Here is a 20,214-nt window from a genome sequence, read left to right as displayed (position 1 = left end):
TCTGAAACAAAAGGACTCAACCAATTCTTTCCATGGAAGAGTGGGGCGTAGCTCAAGAACTGCATTTGCCTGAAGCAGAGAATTATTTTCTCTCATGTGCTGCCACCTCTTAATTTTCTTACCAGGCAGCATAACGATAAAAATTCTTAATGACAAAGCCATTATAAGAAAAACTGTACCTTCTTCTTTTCCCCATTTAATTCCTGACGTTGACAACCTTTGTCACAGGTGACTGAATCAAAACATATTTGATAACCATTGCAGTGTTCCTTGGCACAACAAGCACTTACCTGGGAACGCTAGTTAGATATGTGAGGACTTTCTGAAACTCCTCTTCTGCGATCTCACTGAAAGCTGGGTAGTCTGGGAATGTGATAACAGGGCAACCATCTTCCCCTCTACCACCTAAAAAACACAAGCAAAAGTACTAATATGTTATTAATCACATTATGAATTTAATGTTTCCTGAAAAACCAATAACTAATAATTTTTTAAAAATAGTTATGTAGTCCTCAGAAATTGGGATATTTACTTTGTATAATCTAGCTTTCAAGTACAATTTAGGAACTATATTCCACCAAATCCAGCACTTCCAACTTATTTTAAACATATGAGTTAAGTGTTTTTATTTCTATTGTGAACTGGTTTTTAAAACCAGATGGCTCTCCATCTTGCATACAAGTTATTTTTTTCCTGAATGCACAGATAGTCCACATAAAATGAGAACTGAAGAAGCGATTTAAAATAAAGCCTGTGAATTCAAAGCCAAAAATCACTCCAGCTAAAATGAATTGACACTTTCACCGACATCTGAGCCAAAACGTGCGCAGGACTGCAAATGCTCAGGTAACAGCTATGCTGTGTTTTATTTTTACAAGCCTTGGTCTGCACTTCCAGTTTCCATTCTGGTCTGGAAGAAGTGATAGAATAACAAGATTCTCATTTCTTCCCTTTGGGTCTACAGCATTGGACAGCAAACCTCAGCAGCACCAAAGTATAATTAAACATCAGAGCTTTTGAGTGTTTACTTGAACCTTTTGTGACTTGTTCTGCTCTACAAAGAATCTAAATAAAGAAAAGAGGAAGTAAAATAGTTTAAGATGCATTTCCCACAGGTTTTGTGGACATAAATAGTATTTTATATATGCCACCAAATGTTGTTAAAATATGAGTAGCTAGTATACAAAAGATGGACCATGGTTCTCTAATCCCCTGCAACTGCACAGAGTCAATAGTGTGGGATATACCCACCCAATTCTGAACAGTTACTCCTGCGTAATGCTCCAAAAAGGAGGAAAGAACAATACGACCAATAAGGTTCCTGACAATATCGTGGGAAAATTCCTTCCCAACTTCACAGTTGACAACTGAGAATAAATTAGCTAGACTATTATATTTTTAATATTAATGACAATATTGATCGCTGTAAATTTAGGATAATGCAAGAAACATAATTCATGTGCACCTGATATTAACTGACAAATATCTGCATTCACAGTTATTTTGATAAAAATAAATTTTTCGCTACAAAATATCTGTAATTAGAAAAGTGTGTGTATCAGGACTCTGCGTGTACATAACTGTGCTACAGTGGTCTGTTTACTTGCATGCAACCCAGTGTTATCTCTGTAAAACTAGTGAAAATAAACTTTACTAAAAATGAATCACCCAGGATGTGTTCCAAGAGGAAAAATTAAAACTACTATACAAACAGCATGGCTGTGCAGCCTACTCTTTATGACACAGCTAGGAGCTGGCATAGAGAAGTTAATTTTAGCCATATAAATATTCAGAACAAACATTAATCAAGGACAGTTTGGATTATCATAGGGCTTGTCTACACTAGCCCCCTCCTTCAAAGGGAGCACGTAAATGATCCAGAGCAGGGAATAGCAATGAGGTGCTGAGCTGAATATGCAGCACCTAATTAGGGTAATTCTCACCATGGGAACTTCAAAGTTAGCAACTTCAAAGCACTGGCAAGCCATGTAGCTGCGGCCACTTTGAAGTACCCACACAACTTCAAAGTGCCCTTAACCCCAAAACTTTTTGGGAGTAAGGACACTTTGAAGTTAGCAACTTCGAAGTGCTGGCATGCCACATAGCCACAGGTGCTTCAAACTACCTGTGCAACTTCGAAGTTCCCACAGCGAGAAGTACCTTAATGAGTGCTGCATATACAGCGCAACACCTCATTGCTGTGCCCCACTCGGGCTGATTACCATGCCCCCTTCAAAGTTCTGGTGAAACTTGAATGCAGAAGCTGGGTCTACATGTGAGCACCCTTTCAAAAGGGTGAAAATCGACATTCAGCGGTCGAAATAGCAGCCATTGAAAGGGATTGACTACACGCCATCAGTGGATAGCCAGGTCAATCCACCCTTTCAAAGTGCAGCTGCAGTCTTTTGAAAGGGAGCGTCCACAGGGCTCCAAGCTCTCCTTTGAAAGAAGGGAGGCAGGAAATGCAGTGGACAGGGTCCCATGGCTGACAAGCCCTTCTGGAGCTGCAGCCAGCCACTCCCTTAAAGCGCCCCTCCTTTCACCTTCCACTCTGCATGAGGGGAGTGCAGCCCATAGCTTTTTCCTTTTCCCACTTCCCGGGAAAGATCAAATATTTTCCTCAATTAATTTCATTAAAATATTCTTCCTATTCAAAATAATGTTTATTTCTATATCTCAGAGAATCTTACACTCTTAAGTGTTCGAGTTTCACCAAAATAATCCCCCCCCAGTCTAGGAAGGTATTATTGCCAAAAAAATGACATGTAGCCAATTTAAACAAACATCCACTGTAAATAATTTGCGGCATTCCTCTTCTCTGCTTGCCGGTGATACTTTTAAAAGTTACTAATAGTTCTACTCGTAACGGCTTCATTAACAAATACATTCAGATGCAGAGCTTTAATGTCTAAGTGGCGGTTGGTAGCGTTAACTGGTCTTTTGTTAGTCCACAGGCGGCATGGCTTTGAGCGAGCTCCTGGCTGCCTGGGGGAGGAAAGGCAGGGATGAGCTCTTGCTGTGCATGCCCATGAAAATTGGCTCACACGCCACTCTTGGCACCCATGATGGGGGGTTGCTGACCTCTTGTATAGAAGTGAGTTGCAATTTAGAGCCCTAGGGCCTGATTCACTGCTACATAATTCCAGTTTTATATGAGTGTAACTCTGTAAAATCTATGAGATATTAAAACCAGGGATTCCCCAGGGATTCATGGACTGGAGGGGAAAAACCCAGAGGAATATTCTGTAGAATTAGTCCCACACTTTCAAGCAGTTGACGTGTGAGGGATAAAAGCAAAAAGTCAAAAAGATACAAGTATGTTTGTCCCTCTTTCATCTACATCTAGTCAGAGTCCTAGGGGGATGACCCACCTCTTTGAGACACTATGGTCCAGCAACACGTAGCTGTGGTGCTAGAGCTGAGCCCTCTTATAAAAGAAAGGAGCCTTCTGGTAGTGTGTTCTCTGCAATGGCTCTGGTACCCTGCTCCTCAGTCTGAAATGCCTTGGATCTTACAGTGGCTACAAATACCATCTATTTGACAGGCTTTTAAGAGAAAACAGTCTATTTCCTGCAACAACAACAAAGGGGTAGAAAGGACTTCTTCTTAAGATGGCTGACAGGCAGCATTTCTATTTGACTGTTTTAATAATTGGGCATGAAAGCACCAAGAGCTCCGATAGGCACATTTTAATTATTAAAATAAAGGGAGCTGTTTTCACTTGATAACTACTGTACACCAGGGCTGGGAACTTCAAGAGGCCCTAAGTGCTACACACACAAATCCAACAGGAGTTTGGCGCCCAATTCCCCTCGACTCCTTTGAAAATACCCATCTATATTGCTTTTTATATACTACTGAAAGGGTGCTAAGCACCTTTCAGATAAGCGTAGGGAGAAGGTCTTTCCCTGAAGGACTTAAAATCCAAACATCATGGGGTGAGGGGGTGGGATGTGATGAAGTGGTGGTGCTTTCCGCACATGGTGAAAGTTTTATTATCTCTAATGTAACATTTTACAAAAGGAGGAGAGGGTTTGTAAATGTCTTGGAAAAAGAGTGATTACAGAAGGACTTGCAGTGGTGGATAAAGACATGGCAAACTGGGAAGTTCACGATGTCCTGTTCTATTCAGGTTCTTACAGGATGGGATCTGAGCATGCTGCCATCAATTATCTGATGTACAATCTCAGTGTGGTTCTAATGTCAAAGTGACTGAATTACTTGCACTGCAGTCAAATGAATAAAAGACTCAAAGTAAATAAGAATTCTAACCCTTCCATTAGCATGCTTGCTGATTCAGTCATAGAAGAAGGGAAACACAGGTTAGCCTCTACAATCATTTTACAGAAAGGAAAAAGCCCCCAATCAGAAGCTACAGTGCACATAAATCTTATTCTGAGGGCTAGAAGGGTTTGGAAATAAAGAAAGATTCTCAGATTTTTGATAAAGTGATAGGAGAACAGACAAAAGGCAGCTGTGCCACACTCGGTAGTGTCCATTCCACTTCAGCAAGGCGTGCTCCTGAAGGATTCTCAAAAAGAACGTTTTCCAGTCCTTTTGGCCAGGAAGAATAATAGATGCAATATGGCCAGAGATAAATTAGTAGTATTTAAAAATCTAATGATTTTTGGCCAAATTTTTTAAAAAATGCATATGGCACCAAAAGTGAGTGTAGTACTTCACCTTTTATTTTAAATTTTTAAAACTCTGGTTGGCAGCTGGAATAATGCATGGAAAGAGGTAACATGGGCCCCACTGGCAATATGGATTTAGCCTCCTCCTGCTGCTGTCCCATACAATATGGATTATTATCCTCAATGTGAGTATTTCACCTCAATTTCAGTCTGAAGAAATTATGCCACGATATACCACCGGAGAATCTGGTATACCATAACTCCAGATTTATCGAAACAAGCAAATTTTTCTAATTCCTGATTTTTCTCAGCAAAATTTCAGCTCATTAACTTATGCCAACTATCTGGTTTCTGAAAACCAGCAGAAACTGTAAGATATCTAAGATGACCTCCACATTTATATTATTTATCCCCCACCCCGCCCCCGACTAATTTAATACAAAGCCCTAGCTTACACTATTAAACTCTTAAAGCGCGAAATTTCAAAACTTAAGGTTTCCCTGGCTATTCTGCATTTTGTCTACTTTTTTGCCTGTTGAAGAACAACAAAAATTAAATCGCATCTGTCATGAATGAATGCAGGGAAAAGGTTAACCCTTAATAGAGATCACTCACAGCAGGGGGTGGTCAGGTAAGACAGTGGGAGGAAGAGAAACTTTTCTGAACTGAGAACAATTGCAGTTTGAGGAGTCTTTGCCTGCCTGGTTGATGCAGAGGGAAGACAGAGAGAGATCATTTTCTTTCAAGCAGTTGGAATCAATCCAGTAGCTATCCTGACCCACTCAAAATCAGCCACAGATAGGTAAGTGGACAGGAAATGTGTCGTTAGACACAATCAGGTTACAGTTATTTTGGAATTTGGCATGGACTAACTATGTTTTTTTTTTGTTCTTGTTGTTGATTTGGTTAATAATGCAATTTCCCTCCTCCCCACCCACGTAATTTTTAAGCTGAATCCCAGGGAAGTAGTTCTCCGTGCTGCAACCAGTATGATTTATTTCCTCTTATTTTTTTGAATAAATTACTTTTTTTTTTTTTTTTTTTAAAAGCAAATGATTTGATTCTTGTGTCCTGAGAAGGGTCTGTACATATGCAAGCCTTAGACTGAAAGGTCAGCTATTAAATTACAGTTCTTTGTGTCTAAGCTCTCTTCAAAAAGAGGGGTAAGAGGTTGGCGTACCCCACAGGAAGACGTACTGAATGTGTCTTCCCGAGGTAGGGGGTTATTTCCCACTCGGCTGGTGGAGGTGAACTACTCCCCATGGTCATGGAAACTTAGGGAGCTTTTTAAGCAAAGCCTTTTACAGGCAAGGTATTTTTTTTTAAGATTTTGCAGGACCCCACATTCTGCACTCAGAGTGTCAGAGTGGGGAGCAGCCCTGACAGCATCCAATGTAGGAAACTATGCAGCCATAAATCAATTGTGGTTAGGCCTAATATACAGTTTTGGGTCATTTGACTTCTGTAATTTGTTAAGCACCTTTTCTTTCTCTACATGGGAACTGCAAGAGAATACAAAGATCATGAAAAAGGGCATGGGTCCTCCAGTGTACCTGCAGTCTGCTGCCAGCCAGGACATAGGAGCCAGCTGCCAATCTTGTGGTCATTTCTATGATGACTAATTTATTCTAACTAAATATGGCCCCACAAGGGGCCAGCCAAGAACTGTCAGAATACAGCACAGCTTTACAGTCCATCCTTATTCTGGGAGTGGCATAGCTGTGCATCTGCTCAGAACTCCATCATGGTAAGGGAGTCCTGAACTGGGGAGGCCTCTTTACAATGTTGTTATAGCTGTATTGGTTGCAGGACACGATGGATGAGGTAATCTAGTGTTGGACCAATTTCTGTTGGTGAAAGAAAAACCTGAGCTACCCAGAACTCTTCTTCAGGTCTGGGACACGTAGTCAGAATCATAGCTAAAGGCAAATTGGAACAGACCTTCTCTGGGAGACCCTTCCCAGAGAAGTAGCCTGCTAACTCCACTTCAGTCACAGGATAAAAATCAGGCTGAGGGAGGGAGAGACTAGTAGATTACTTTAATAAACTATAAAACCAGTGACTCCATTCTGCCCAGGATTTGTAGTATCTATCAAAGTTAGGAATTTAAATTTCTAGGACTGTCTTTTAAAGGTGCTATTCAGCTTTCCCTTTAGAATTAGGGCTACGTGTTCAGATATGGAGTGACTGTTTTTAATCCCTTTACATCCGTCTAGCTTGTGTCCTCGGCTCAAGGGGTTTGCTGTTTCTTATTTGTCTCATCTCATTTGACCTGCACAGTTGTCATAAGGCTACATGGACAGTTTATGGGCAGAATAAAGGGCCTGGGACATGACAAAGAATCCATCCAAAAGTTTCGAACAAACCTTCAAAAGCAGTGTCATTCCTACGGCTAGTCTATAAAAGAATCCCACTACCTAGTGTGCAAAGCCTGCAATGCTTGTTATTTGCATACCATATAAAGGAAAAGTGTTAAGACTAAAGTCAAATATTAAACAAAGGATGAAAAGTAGGAACAGAACACACGGCTTTGCCTTACAAATCTCAAGGACCACAAGCAGGAAGTATTTTTAAAAACTAGTACTTCCACCTAGTTTTCAAGTTGCATTTGCACAACGTATGCATACTCAGAAAATGTAGGCAACATGGGAACTGCAAACAAAGCTGTAAGTGTGTATTTTAAAACATTTATTTTGAGATATAGTGAATCTTACTATTATTATTTAATCTTTGATTTATTTGACACTACATATTATACAGAGAACAATACATAGAGAAAGGGCTGTGGGTGGACTGAGTAGTTCAGGTGGCCAGAAGAGTCATTTTTTTTTTTATTATATTCAATCTGCATTTGACAATTAACTACAGCAGATAATATTCCGATAAGATACACTTGTCTATTTCTTAGTCATCTGTATGCTATTATACTGTACCTGTGCATAAACAATTGCCAGGAGTTAAAATGTGAACATAAAGTAGATGAGACAACTTCTCACTTGGGGAGAACAAATCTGAGGAAGTGTCAGAGAAAAAATAATACCAAGTGCTAATGAACTAAGCCCTAAGCAAGGTGTTTATCAGCCACAGAGGGACAAAATGTCCTTGGAAAAGGCAACAAAGAAGAATAGAGAGCACTCTTTGAAGTACAGAAAGAAATTAGAAGATTGTATATCAAAGAATAACAAAGACAAAAATAGAGCAAATTACCAAGTAAAATAGAGAAGACAGTGAAGTAAAATAAAAATACCTCTGTAGGGAGTGAGTTATTCAAACTGATGTCTGAGAGGAACAGCTGACCTAGTGTTTGAATATTCTAATGAAGATGTTACCTGCTTTCCAAAACAAGCAAAGCTCTTCTATAGGAGAACAGTGACTAAAGAGAAAAATAAAAGGGAACATACCAAGGAACAACATTTTAACTGCGAGCAGGGCTGGGGGTCAGGAACTTGCTCTCTGGAGCCAATGTATTTGGATGGACAGCTACCCAGAGATTAGGTGGAACAAATGTCCGCATACTAGTATTTAAGAGCAGCTGTCTTTAAACTCAGTCTGTACTAGCATGATTTTTTTCATATCTTGTAGATTAAATGAGGTTATGTTTAAAACTTTTCTTAGTTTTAGTATTTAATTCCTCTATTTCCTCAAGGCAAAGTTTGTGTTTTAAATTTCAAGTATAAACATGCATAGAACTATTGACACAGAGAGAGAAATTCTGTCTGCCACCCCAAGAAATAAACTAATTTTTACCCTTAAGAAAAACAAGTGACCAAAGGTTAACTGATCCAGAGATACCCACTGTCACAAAAGAGGCTTAGAAAGAGCCATGGCCTCTACTTGTAAAGGGTGCTCAAGGTGGATAGGGCTTTGTGATGAGGCTCAGTGACATGATGTTACAGTCTTACATGCAGAAAAGAATTTTGCAATGCTTAATATATATATTTATTAGAAAAAAAACACTATATATTCAACTTTTTCTTACATTTTAGGAGTATATAACTAAGTCAATAAATAATGTACCAAACCTAAAGTTTTTAAATGGACATAATTTAATAAAAAACAGTCATAATCTGTATACCTGCATCAATGGTGGGGAGAGGGATAGCCCAGTGGTTTGAGCATTGGCCTGCTAAACCCAGGGTTGTGAGCTCAATCCTTGAGGAGGCCATTTAGGGGTCTGGGGCAAATAGATTTAAAAAAAAAAACCAAAAAAACAAAAAACCATCTGTCAGAGATGGTGCTTGGCCCTTCCAAGGGGACTGGACTCTGACCTCCCAAGGTCCCTTCCAGTTCTACAAGATGTGTATCTCCATATATTAATTTTATATTACACACAAGCAGGTTTTAAAAAATCCCAACATTCCCATGACAAAAAACAACAACCCTAAACGGAATAGCAAAGTCACAATGAAAGTGTAAATAATTACATAACTTCAGTGACAGACTATTAAACACTGCTCTTGTGTTTCCTGAGCCCATAGCACTGAAAGCTAACTATTTACACACTTTAATGTGAACACTAGGATTAATATAAATTACAAAAATAGACTAAAATGCATTTTAAAAAAATCAAAATTGCATTACAGCAATAAGTTGCAATGAAAAAGATAATTATGCCAACCCATTGTTAAACAAATGAACATTGGCTTGTAATAGATTGAGGGGTTAAGTACAAATTCAATTAACTGGAATGAGAAAGGGCTGCTCGTTAAGCTCCACTGCACTGGGCACATAAGTGCTGAATATGCTTGTGGCTGTGTGAAAAAAGAAGTTTTGTGGGAGGGGGTTTAAGGAACCTTAATTTGTGTTCAGCTGGATTGCATCTACTCTAATTGTAATAGGGTTTTACTCATGACTGGGGGAAAAGCAGTAAATCCTTCTGGTAGCTACCCAGTAAGCCTGTTTCCTATACAAGATGATCATAAGCAATTCCCCCCTCCTACCCTGCCCTAGTCAGAAAACAGGAATTTAGGGCTTAAATATGTTGCTAAGGGGTAAGAAAAATACACATCCCAAGTGGCAACAAGATGACCCAGGTCTCCATAGAGAGAGCACTCAGTTGATGGAAGAATTCTTCCATGGTCCTACCTACTGCCGCTCAGGGAAATTGACTGACTACTGTAATGGGAGAACCCTCTGCCATCAACATAGCTCCTGTCCATGCTGAAGTGCTGCAGGCCCTGACTCCATGGGTGCTCTGAGGGTGCAGCACCCAGAGGGAAAAAGGCACTCACTAGCAGCCAGATCCCCACCGTCCTTTCCCCTGCCTTTCAGCAGCCCTGCTGACCAACTCCTGCCCTCCCCAGCCCTCCCAGAGCTTCTGGAACAGCTGATTTGTGACACTGAGGAAACTCCAGGATGGAATGGGAGGCATGGGATGCACTTGGGGGAAGAGTTGAAAGCAGGGGTGGAGCCTGGAGCAGAGGGGAAGGTGAGCCCCCTTCAGGCTAGAGGGGAAGTCGATGCCTTTGGATTCTGCAGCACTGCTGTGACACATTAGATTTGTTTTAAGTGTAGGACAAGCCCTTAGAGCATCACACGCCTAACACATGATGAGAGAATCCTTCACCTCCAACCTTCACCTTCTTCACTCCAGGTCTGAGGAAGTGGGTCTGCCCCATGCAACCTCATCCCCTAATGAATTAGTTTGTTAGTCCTTAAAGTGCTACATGACTCCTTGTTTGTCCTCCACAATGCTGAGTATATCTTTACTTTAAGATAAAATAGCTCTATTCTCTGCTTCCATGAGCCTGCACCACCCTGCCCCCACTGACATTAGTACAATGGTCAGCATCACACAAGAAATAAACCTCCTCATGTTTGGCCCATACAGTAGAAAGGAAACAGTCGTAACAAATGAAACAACGAACACAATGAGATTTAATGCATTTGTACAACATAGCACTGCATTGGTCAGGACACACAGGGGAATGACACCCATTTTAACTCCCGCTCTACTCTGCGCTGCTTAGGCCTCAGCTGGAGTATTGTGTCCAGTTCTGGGCACCGCAGTTCAGGAAGGATGTGGAGAAATTGGAGAGGGTCCAGAGGAGAGCAACGAAAATGATCAAAGGTCGAGAGAACATGACCTATGAAGAAAGGCCGAAAGAATTGGGCTTGTTTAGTTTGGAACAGAGAAGATTGAGGGGGGACATGATAGCAGTTTTCAGGTATCTAAAAGGGTGTCATAAGGCAGAGGGAGGGAACTTGTTCTTCCTTGCCTCTGAGGATAGAACAAGAGGCAATGGACTGAAATTGCAGCAGGGGAGGTTCAGGTTGGACATTAGGAAAAAGTTCCTAACTGTCAGGGTGATCAAACACTGGAACGAATTGCCAACGGAGGTGGTAGAATCTCCATCACTGGAGATATTTAAGAAGAGGTTAGATAGATGGCTTTCAGGGATGGTCTAGAAAGTGCTTGGTCCTGCCATGAGGGCAGGGGGCTGGACTCGATGGCCTCTCGAGGTCCCTTCCAGTCCTACTCTTCTATGAATATTAGTCATGAAAGGTCGCAATTTTATTAATTTTAATTTCTTAATTTCATTTGGCGATCCCCTGGTTCTTCTATTAGGTGAAGGATTAAACAACACCTTATTCACTTTCTCCATAGCATTAATGGTTTTATAGACCTCTATCATATCCCCTTCTAGTCATTCTCCTTTCAAAGCTGAAAATTCCCTGCCTTTTTAATCTTCAGTGTGGAAGCTTTTCCATATCCTAATCACTTTTGCTGTCTTTCTCTGTGCCTACTCTGTTTCTAACTTTTTTCTTTTTTTTTGAGATGGGCTGAGCAGAACTGCACACAGTATTCCAGATGTGGACATACCAGGGCTTTATAAGGTAGCATTATGATATTTACTGTCTTATTATCTTACCACCTTCCCAATGGCTCCTAGCATTCTGTTAGCTTTTTTGACTGCCACTGCCCATTGGAGCAGATATGATCTCAGAACTATCTATGACAAATCCCAGATCTATTTCTCAAGTAGCAGCAGCTAATTTAGACACATGGTTTTGTATGAGTAGTTGTGGTTTTGTTTTCCAATGAGAATTAAGGCACATTTACAATATGATTTTATTGCACTGTCAGTAGTTTCCAAGAAACAGAGTCTTGACTATTGTCAATGCTCTTTTGTATCGCAGTGTTGTCTGGAGATATGTACACTGGTTTGAGTCAGGGGTCAGGCTTACTTGATATGATGTGGTTTCAGCAAAACGTGTTCTCTGTTCATTCCCTCTGAAGCATGTGGCAATGGCCACCGTTGGAAGACAGGATATTGGGCTTAACAAACCACTGGTTGGACCCAGCACAGCTGTTTTTATATTCTTGGAGTTGGGGGATTGGAAGCAATGTCTGCAAAATGATCCTTCCTGGAAACTGAGAAACTATGCCAGCACAGCTGACTAGCAACAACAAAATGGAAGATGGGAGGACGGTATGGGATTTGGAATGTGGGCCGCCCACTGAGAGAAAGGAACAGCTAGTGTTCAACATTGCATGGGTGGTTCATGAGAAGGGTGGAACAAGTTCAATTCTGTTGCAGAGCAGCTGAATGGGTGAAGGAGAATTAATGGGGCAGGTGTTCCAGTGCAAGCCCTTTGGGTCGCATAAACCTACCATTACATTCTCTGCAGACGAAAGGTTAAATTAGCAATTGTTTTTGTTGCTTGACTCAGCCTAGGTGAATAAACGTGCAACATAATCTACAATTTAGATTTGTTTAAAAAGTTCTTTTAGTAACTGGTTTCACAGTAATCAAATGTAGAGTTTTTTCACATCTCAGTTCACAAAGTTTAGGTTAAATCCTGAAGTCCACCTTCAGTTTTTTTTACAGGGCATTCAGCTCCTGTGATCCCTCCTGTGATTATCTGAGGTTAGTCTCAGGCCTGGGCTCCTTCCTATAAAGCACGGTGATGCTATCCACCGATCCAGCCAGTTAACTAGCACTACTAGAGGATATACATCATTTGAGTTTCAATCATATTTAACAATTTTTTGGTAAATTCCAGAATGGCCTGGCTTTATGAATCATTCTAAATACATACTAGATGCCCTGTTAATCGCATTCAGTGACTGTGTGGATAGAAACAATAGCTGAAAACATACATTTGAACAACAGATAGAGTAGGAACTTCCAGCCTTTACCTGACAGATATGCAAATTGCTTCTTTAACTGGCCTTCAATATCGGCTGCAGAGAGGGGAATGATATCCTGGTGCATGATTTCTTCTGAAACAAAAAATAATTCTATATCATTTTACAGAGAATCACAGTCCACACAAATTGTCACTTCTAGAGCAGCGACTTACAAAGCTATTCACTTTTTGTCATGAATTTGGAGAAAATCATTCAGTCTTGGCAAGAGCAATCCATTGATTTTCCAGGTGCAGCAGGACCGATACAGACACAAACGATTACAAGTAACAGTGTGCTGAGACTGAGGACAAAATGGCTGTTGAGTTAAAAATTCTTGGACAATAGTACTATGAGATAGAGGTAAATCTGGTTTTTACCTTCAAGTTCAAACTCAAAATTTCATCACAAATGCTCAGATCATTTTTGTAAAAAGAAGAAAATGGTGCTATTTGTACACAGTCAACTCTCACTGAAACCTTTCTGTAATGTACACAGAGTAACCTTTGCAGTGTGTTGTATAAATTTACATAGGCACCTCCTGACTTCACAGTATGTCTAAATGTTTTCATGAAGCAGAAATATGTACATTCAAAATTGCACTCATTACACTAGCCATTAAATCCAAATGTAGCTGAATGAATACTTCAAAGAATAATAACGAAAGTTTTTCAATAAATACTCTTTGTAAGAGGAATATAAGCTTTACTACTTCAAAACAGATCACAGGTCCATCTAGTCTGGGATCCAGCGCTTAAACAGCAAGGCGGAGATAGGCACATTATATTAGATGAATAAGACATACTTCCTAGGAAGGAGTCCTGCCCATGGGCAATGCATCTTGGTTGACTGAGCTATAATAAGAATGGACAAATTCACTTCCAGATGCCTTCAGTGATCAAAATCCCATGCTTCCAGGAATAATTTAATACCTATCACCATGGCTTGATTAATGACAAACAACCAAACATTACCAATTCTTTCATTTCCTGCCACAGTCTTTGACCTGAGACAGCTAAAACTACAAATGTGCTTGATGGACAAGCAACTGTCACTGTCCCAGTTTTAGATTTTGGGGTTTTCTTCCAGTTGTGGTCTCGTTGTCTCAGGTAATCTAAAAATGAAAAGATGGTTCTTCACTGTTCCTGTTTTGTTGTGGGCCATCACGCCCCCATTTCTCATTTTCTGCCTCTTTTTTTTAAATGCATTTGAGTCTCACTTGATATTTTATATTTCATTTTGTTCTCCCATTGGGATGAACTAAAATACCATGGCCAGCTCAGTGAATTTTAAGGTAATACACTTAAGTAATTTTATGAATAATATCTATTTTGAAAGGTAGATCTGATTAAATAGAATAGTGCCAGTCTAGTACTGCCTGCAGTTATTGAATGACCACTGTGAAAGCATCCACAAATATATTTGTTTCCTGATACAGAAGATGAACCAAACAGGGATTGAACAAGAATTAGACAGTCCAGCTGCTGCTGTTTCCAGTCCTTTTGCCACGTAAACAAGATCTGGGCATACTTAGTTAATATTAATGAAGGAAAGAGCACATTGTACCACTGCAGCACCATTGGACAAGCAGTATTTTTCACGTGAGCGATATATCATGTATATTGCTTGGCAGTTAAAAAAACATGTTGAGCATCTATTCTGTCACCTGTCATGGACTGGATGGTATTTAAGTGTAACTTTATAGACAACTGCTGATGCAATTTACAAATGCATTTTTCGAAACATTCTTTTATATACACTGACTTGAGAAGTGGGTGTGCCCAAAAACACAAATCTGAAAAAACTTCAATTTTTATCAAGTCCAAAGCTGCATCAAAATTCACAGCTAATCCCTGTCACTACATACCTGGTTTAAACCAGAACCCCAATGCAAAACACACTTAGAATTTTGGATTACAATGGATGCAATGTTAGTTGTAATTTACACAGTGCTAACTACCTAGATATTTTTAGAGCTCAAATACAAGTCACAGAAATGTAAGAGAACATTTTAAAATATCACGAGATAGGCTCAAAACCATAAAATCTTCAATTAATTTCCATGCTCTTTGCAAATTTGAAATCTACAGTCATAACGAACAGTTAAATGCACTTCTATGTGCCTTATTACAGCACATATTTTTAAATTATCTCTAATGCCTAAATCAAATCAAGATAAGGGCAGAGCTTCAATCCTAACTTGGCATTTTTCTGCCTTGGTAAAAACCTTTGAGCATTTGAGGTACTCTTGTCATGTCTCTTTAAAAAAAAAAAAAAAAAGTAAACCCTGTATATATCATTGGAACGTGTTTCTAACAATCGAGATGTGATTGGGAATGGATCAAAAACCTGACATGGAATAGAATATTAAAAATTATCTCAGCCACCAAAGAAGAATGTTATGTAAACCTAAGACTGATAAAGTTCTGTTAAATCAACAGACTGATTGAAATCTGTGGAAGACTAAAAATGAGAGCAAGCAATTTCTGTTTAATTGACCACACCTTACACCAGCAGTATTCTAAGAAGTGCTATTTTTAAGAGTAGTCAAAGAATTATCAGTTTCTTTTCTTCCAGATAAATACCAATTTATTTTTTGAAACAGAACTTTGTTCTCTTTTTGGCTGCTTCACTGAAGAAGCTGTTATAACTTATTTGAAGGCCACACAATGATTGAAATAATCTTTCTGTAACTTCCAGAAGGGTGAGCCTATCAAGGGCCAAAAAACCTTCACATATTTTATTGTCAAATCCACAAAATGTATATAACAGTTAACTATGAACTAACCACAAGGGCCTCCTGTAATGCAGCTAACTGAATTAAGTTCCTTCATTTCTTTTGAAACATCTGACTTGGATGATCAGCTCCTCCACAGAGGAAGAAAAATCCAGTCCAACAAAAGCAGGCATGGAGTTTGCTGTTGGATAGTACAAGCATAATGAAGATTTCATCTGCATTCTCACACATACTTTAAAGCCTACAATTCTGAGTCTACAAACAGATGTACACAGGTGGACCAATTTGCCTTTACAGATCTGATTACAGGGTTCAAACCCTACATTTTCCAAAAATATATCCAGACAAAATAAGGTATCCCACATCTGCAGGAACAAAGAGAAATATTTTCATAATGGAAATTTAAGCTCCAAGTAAAACTGAAAAAGATTCTGCATGACCTGTTTTTGACAAATTGGCATGAAATTGAGCATCCAAGTTATAATTTTTCTTAAAATTCAAGGAAATATTTTTACACTCTCAATTGCATATATATCACCACATGTGAACAATCCTATTAGAGCCCTCATTTGAATTATATAAGGAAAGCTGATTGCTTGTTTTTCTTTTTATCCAAACAAACAAGTCTTTGTAAGTCTAAGAAAAGTTAAAATGCAGCCTAATTTCATGGATGCCAAAATTTTAGTGCCTAAATTGAATCCCATCACTGAATCACAACCTTAGTTGGTTAAACTTATGCCATCAAATTACATACCCAAAAACATACAAATCAGTTTCCCATTACACCCTCCTTTACCAGCATATGAATCCCTTCTAAAGAGATTCTGAATCTCTTTTCAAAAGAAGCCTTTCCACAGTTGAGATAAATCACTCTGTGGCTTTCTCCTATTGCCTGTTCTTCTGACCTGTAAATCCTGATGTCCGGGTAAATGTTAAGAGCGGCAAATCTTGCTCTGTGCCATGCCACGTTACCTATTGCGTGCAGGTGTATTTATATATATGCACATAGCTAGAGACAGACACTAATCAACAGATTACATTATTAAACTGAAGAGACAAAGTGAGTAAGTGAATAACTTATTGGACCAACTTCTGTCGGTGAAAGACGCAAGCTTTTGAGCTACACCGAGCTCTTCAGATGTGATCCAATAAAAGACATTACAACATCCATGTTGGGTCTCTAATATCCTGGGGCTGACATGGCAACAACACTACATAAACCTGTGAAACTAGGTATTTTCATCCCCACACTGATTTATGAATCACCTAACTCATGAGTACCACAGTGAGACTTGAAATTGAAGCTAGTTTGGAATTTTTGACAGAAAAAGCAGGTTCAACCAACCGAAAATACTTTATGGAAACATATTCAGGGCCTATGGTGCTGGAGCAGACCCACCATGCTGACTGCCCCAAAAATGGGGACCCCAGAACTTCTGGGGTTCCAACCATAAAAGGAGAGCCTCAAGATAGGATGCTCACACCCAGAAGCCTCCACCAAAAGATGGGGTTTTCAGTGGGCCACAGAAGACATCACAACCCAACATTTTCTTCCCCCCATAGAGGAAGCAGGGAGAGAGGAAAGGGGCAGTGGGTGGGACTGGGTGGCCCCCAGTAGGAGAAGGAGTGATGGGGAGAGCAAACAGGTCAGGATCTCTCAGCTTCCATGGCTATTGTCCAAAGCCCAGAAAGGAGATGTCCTTTCAGGTTCACTGAAGGAGAAACATTGCCCTCCCCTCCCTGCCTTTCACCTCCTCCCTTCTAGTGTACAGGGCACCCCCACCCCCTGCAGTTTCCCTGCACTTCCTTCTCAGACATTCTGCAGTTTACCCTGAAATCCCCCCTTGCACTGTGCTTTCCCTCTCCTTCAGAGTCTCTGGGGCTTGCATTCCCCCCACTGCAGTGCAGTCTGCACTGCACCATCCCTGGCTCCTTGAGCCTTGCATTGCTCCCCAAGAACTACCCCCAGGCCCCATGAGGCTTGCACTCCCTCCCCCCCATATCCCCTCTCCATATTACTCTCCCTGGCACTCCTCTGCTCCTTGCTCCACCCCCGTGTGGCTCCCTACCAGCAGCTGCCCCAGGCAGGCACCCCCTCCACCTTGGCCCACATGGGTTTCACTCTCCCTCCTCTCAGTGTGGTTACAAACCCTTCTCTGGCATGCACAAGCAGCAAGGGGTGGGATAAACACCAATCCTGGCACCTCAGTCTGTCTGTGTCCAGTGCATGTGTTTTAAAACCCCCTTGGCTTGCTGGGGTTTAACACGCATGAGACAGACATAGACAGCCCGAGGAGCCCAAGTTGATGCTTGTCCCGTCCCCTGCCACTTGTGCATGCCAGAGAAGGGTTATGACTAGGTGGGCAGCACTTAGATGTTTTATTGTATTTAGATGTTTTTATTCCCCCTCCAAAAAAGTCAATTGGGCTACATGTGGCCCCTTGGCCACGAGTTTGACATGGCTGCTGTAAACATACTTTATGGGACCATGGGAAACTGGGCCACACCCATAATAAGTGGTTATCCAGCTAACTAAAATCATGCTGGATTATGGAGTTTGCCAGATGAGGGAGTTCTGAATTAGAGAGGTTCAACCTGTAGTATATTATCAGTAATGGATACTTTGTATCATTACCTGGTTTACACAATTATTTCCTGCATACACTATCATATTGGTACGCTTCAGAATGTAATACAATATTACTCGCAAAGAACAAAGGTTGCTAGAGTTATGACAAAATGAAAATGATTTAATAGAACAGGTCTAAAGGGGAATTTGGTTTGTAGAGAAATTAAATGAGAAATGTAGTGGAAGGAGGGAGTAAATCTTTGCTCAAGTCATCTCTGAATTTTTTTTTTTTTTGCAGAACACCTATGAAATTTTTTTTAAAGTTGTCAGACCCGCCCCCCCAAATAAAAAGAAACAAAACAAAACAAAAAAAACCCAGAAACATATACAGCAAAAATAAAATGAAGTATTATTAATATATCATAGCAATGAAGTAGTAATATTATACCTGGTTCTAACAACAGAAAACACATACCATCAGTGAATTTTTCCAAACACCAATGGCACACCTGTGAGTTGTTTCTAGAACAATGTTCCACAGAACATAGTTTAAGAAAAACACTGGGTTAGAGTGTAACTTACATCTTAGACCCCATAGTAACAGAGAAGTAGCTGTGTTAGTCTGCACTCCAACAAAAGAAAAAAAAAAACTTGACAGGAGCACTTGGACCCATGGTAAAGAGAGACTGGAAGAATTCCATGGAGATTTTAACAACCTGCATCCTACCATCCATCTCAGCCTTGACTATTCCACACAACAAATACACTTCCTGGACACCATGGTACAAATCACTGATGGCCAAGTCGACACCACTCTCTAACACCACTCTGTGCCTCCAGTTTCCATTCAGCACACACCACATAATCCATCGTTTATAGTCAAGCCCTTAGATACAATCGCATCTGCTCTGATCCTACTGACAGAGACCAAAAACTTTTAAGACCACTAGCAAGCATTTATAAAACTTAATTACTCACCAGGAGAAGTTTAAAAAAGAGAGATTGAGAGAGCCAAACAAATACCCAGAAACCAGCTATTTCAAGACAGGCCCAAGATGATAAATAACAGATCACCTACAGCCCCCAACCCCTGCAACCATCATTAAAAACTTACAGCCTATTCTAGATCAGGATGCTACACTCTGGAAGGCCCTAGGTGACAGGCCTGTCCTCTCCTATAGACAAAACTCCTAACCTAAGAAAGATTCTCTCCAGCAATCACAGGCTACACCACAGTACTACTAATCCTGGAAATCTTTCTTGAAACAAACCCCACTGCTAACTTTGTCCGCATATTTATTCTGAAGATACCATCACTGGACCTAACCACATTAGTTACAAGGTCAAGGGCACATTCTCATGTACTCCGACCAACATTACATATGCCATTATGTGCCAACACTGCCCCTATACAATACACACTGGCAAAGGTTTTGCCCAGTTTGTCCAAAGAATGAACGGACACAGAGCAGACATCAGGAATCTCAATACACATAAGGTCGGTCAGTGAACACCTCAATGGAGTGGGCCATTCTGTTAAAGACCTGAGAATTTGTGTCTTGGAACAAACAGACTTTAAAAACAGATTATGTAGAGAAAGTTCTGAATTGGAGTTCATATTCAAATTTGACACGTTAACAGTTGGTATGAACAGAGGGAACAACTACCTCATGCATTACAAGGACTGCTTCCTGTCCTTTCATGCTTGCAATTATCTCAGGCAGGACATTTAACATCCCCCACCTTTCTGCCCCCTCCTTCAGTGCTATGTGCTTGATTTGACAGTTTTTATTGCAATTGTTTTTGGACCTCTGTATTAGTCAGTCTGTACTGGAAATGAGATTGATCTGATGACGTGGGTCTGTCCCATAAAAGCTCATCACCAAATAAATCATTCTGTTTGTCTTAAGTGCTACATTTCAGCTTTTTTGTTTTGTCTTAGACCCCAGTCTGGCACAGATGTCAATGAGGGTGCAGTGGCCCAGCTGCATGAATTGTCTTGCAGGACCTGAACCTAAGACTCTTATAAAAACGTTCTGCATGTCATTCAAGTCAGACTAAGACAAAATATTTTAATTTTTTATTTTAATCAATCAGTTTGAGTTTTGTGTCTAGTTAGGTTCCTTTTCACTAGAAAGATTCT

At 40.2% G+C, this 20,214-nt stretch overlaps 1 protein-coding gene across 11 annotated transcripts in view; it reads right to left on the bottom strand.

Annotated features, from left to right (window-relative positions):
* Positions 1-20,214, bottom strand: part of MCF2L (MCF.2 cell line derived transforming sequence like) — a 216,286-nt gene that overhangs the window by 92,874 nt on the left and 103,198 nt on the right. For 10 of the 11 annotated variants that reach the window (XM_074990650.1, XM_074990633.1, XM_074990669.1 and 7 more), the window contains exons 2-3: positions 12,778-12,861; positions 291-405 (exon numbers count right to left, since the gene is read on the bottom strand). In XM_074990650.1, coding sequence (XP_074846751.1) covers positions 291-405; positions 12,778-12,853 — 191 coding nt within the window. In that variant the 5' untranslated portion in view covers positions 12,854-12,861. The remainder of the gene's footprint in view (positions 1-290; positions 406-12,777; positions 12,862-20,214) is intronic. The other variant, XM_074990589.1, reaches the window with a different exon arrangement.

Source organism: Carettochelys insculpta, chromosome 1 (genome assembly GCF_033958435.1).
Source record: "Carettochelys insculpta isolate YL-2023 chromosome 1, ASM3395843v1, whole genome shotgun sequence".
NCBI lineage: Eukaryota > Metazoa > Chordata > Testudines > Carettochelyidae > Carettochelys > Carettochelys insculpta.
This window is presented reverse-complemented; position numbering and strand designations above follow the sequence as displayed.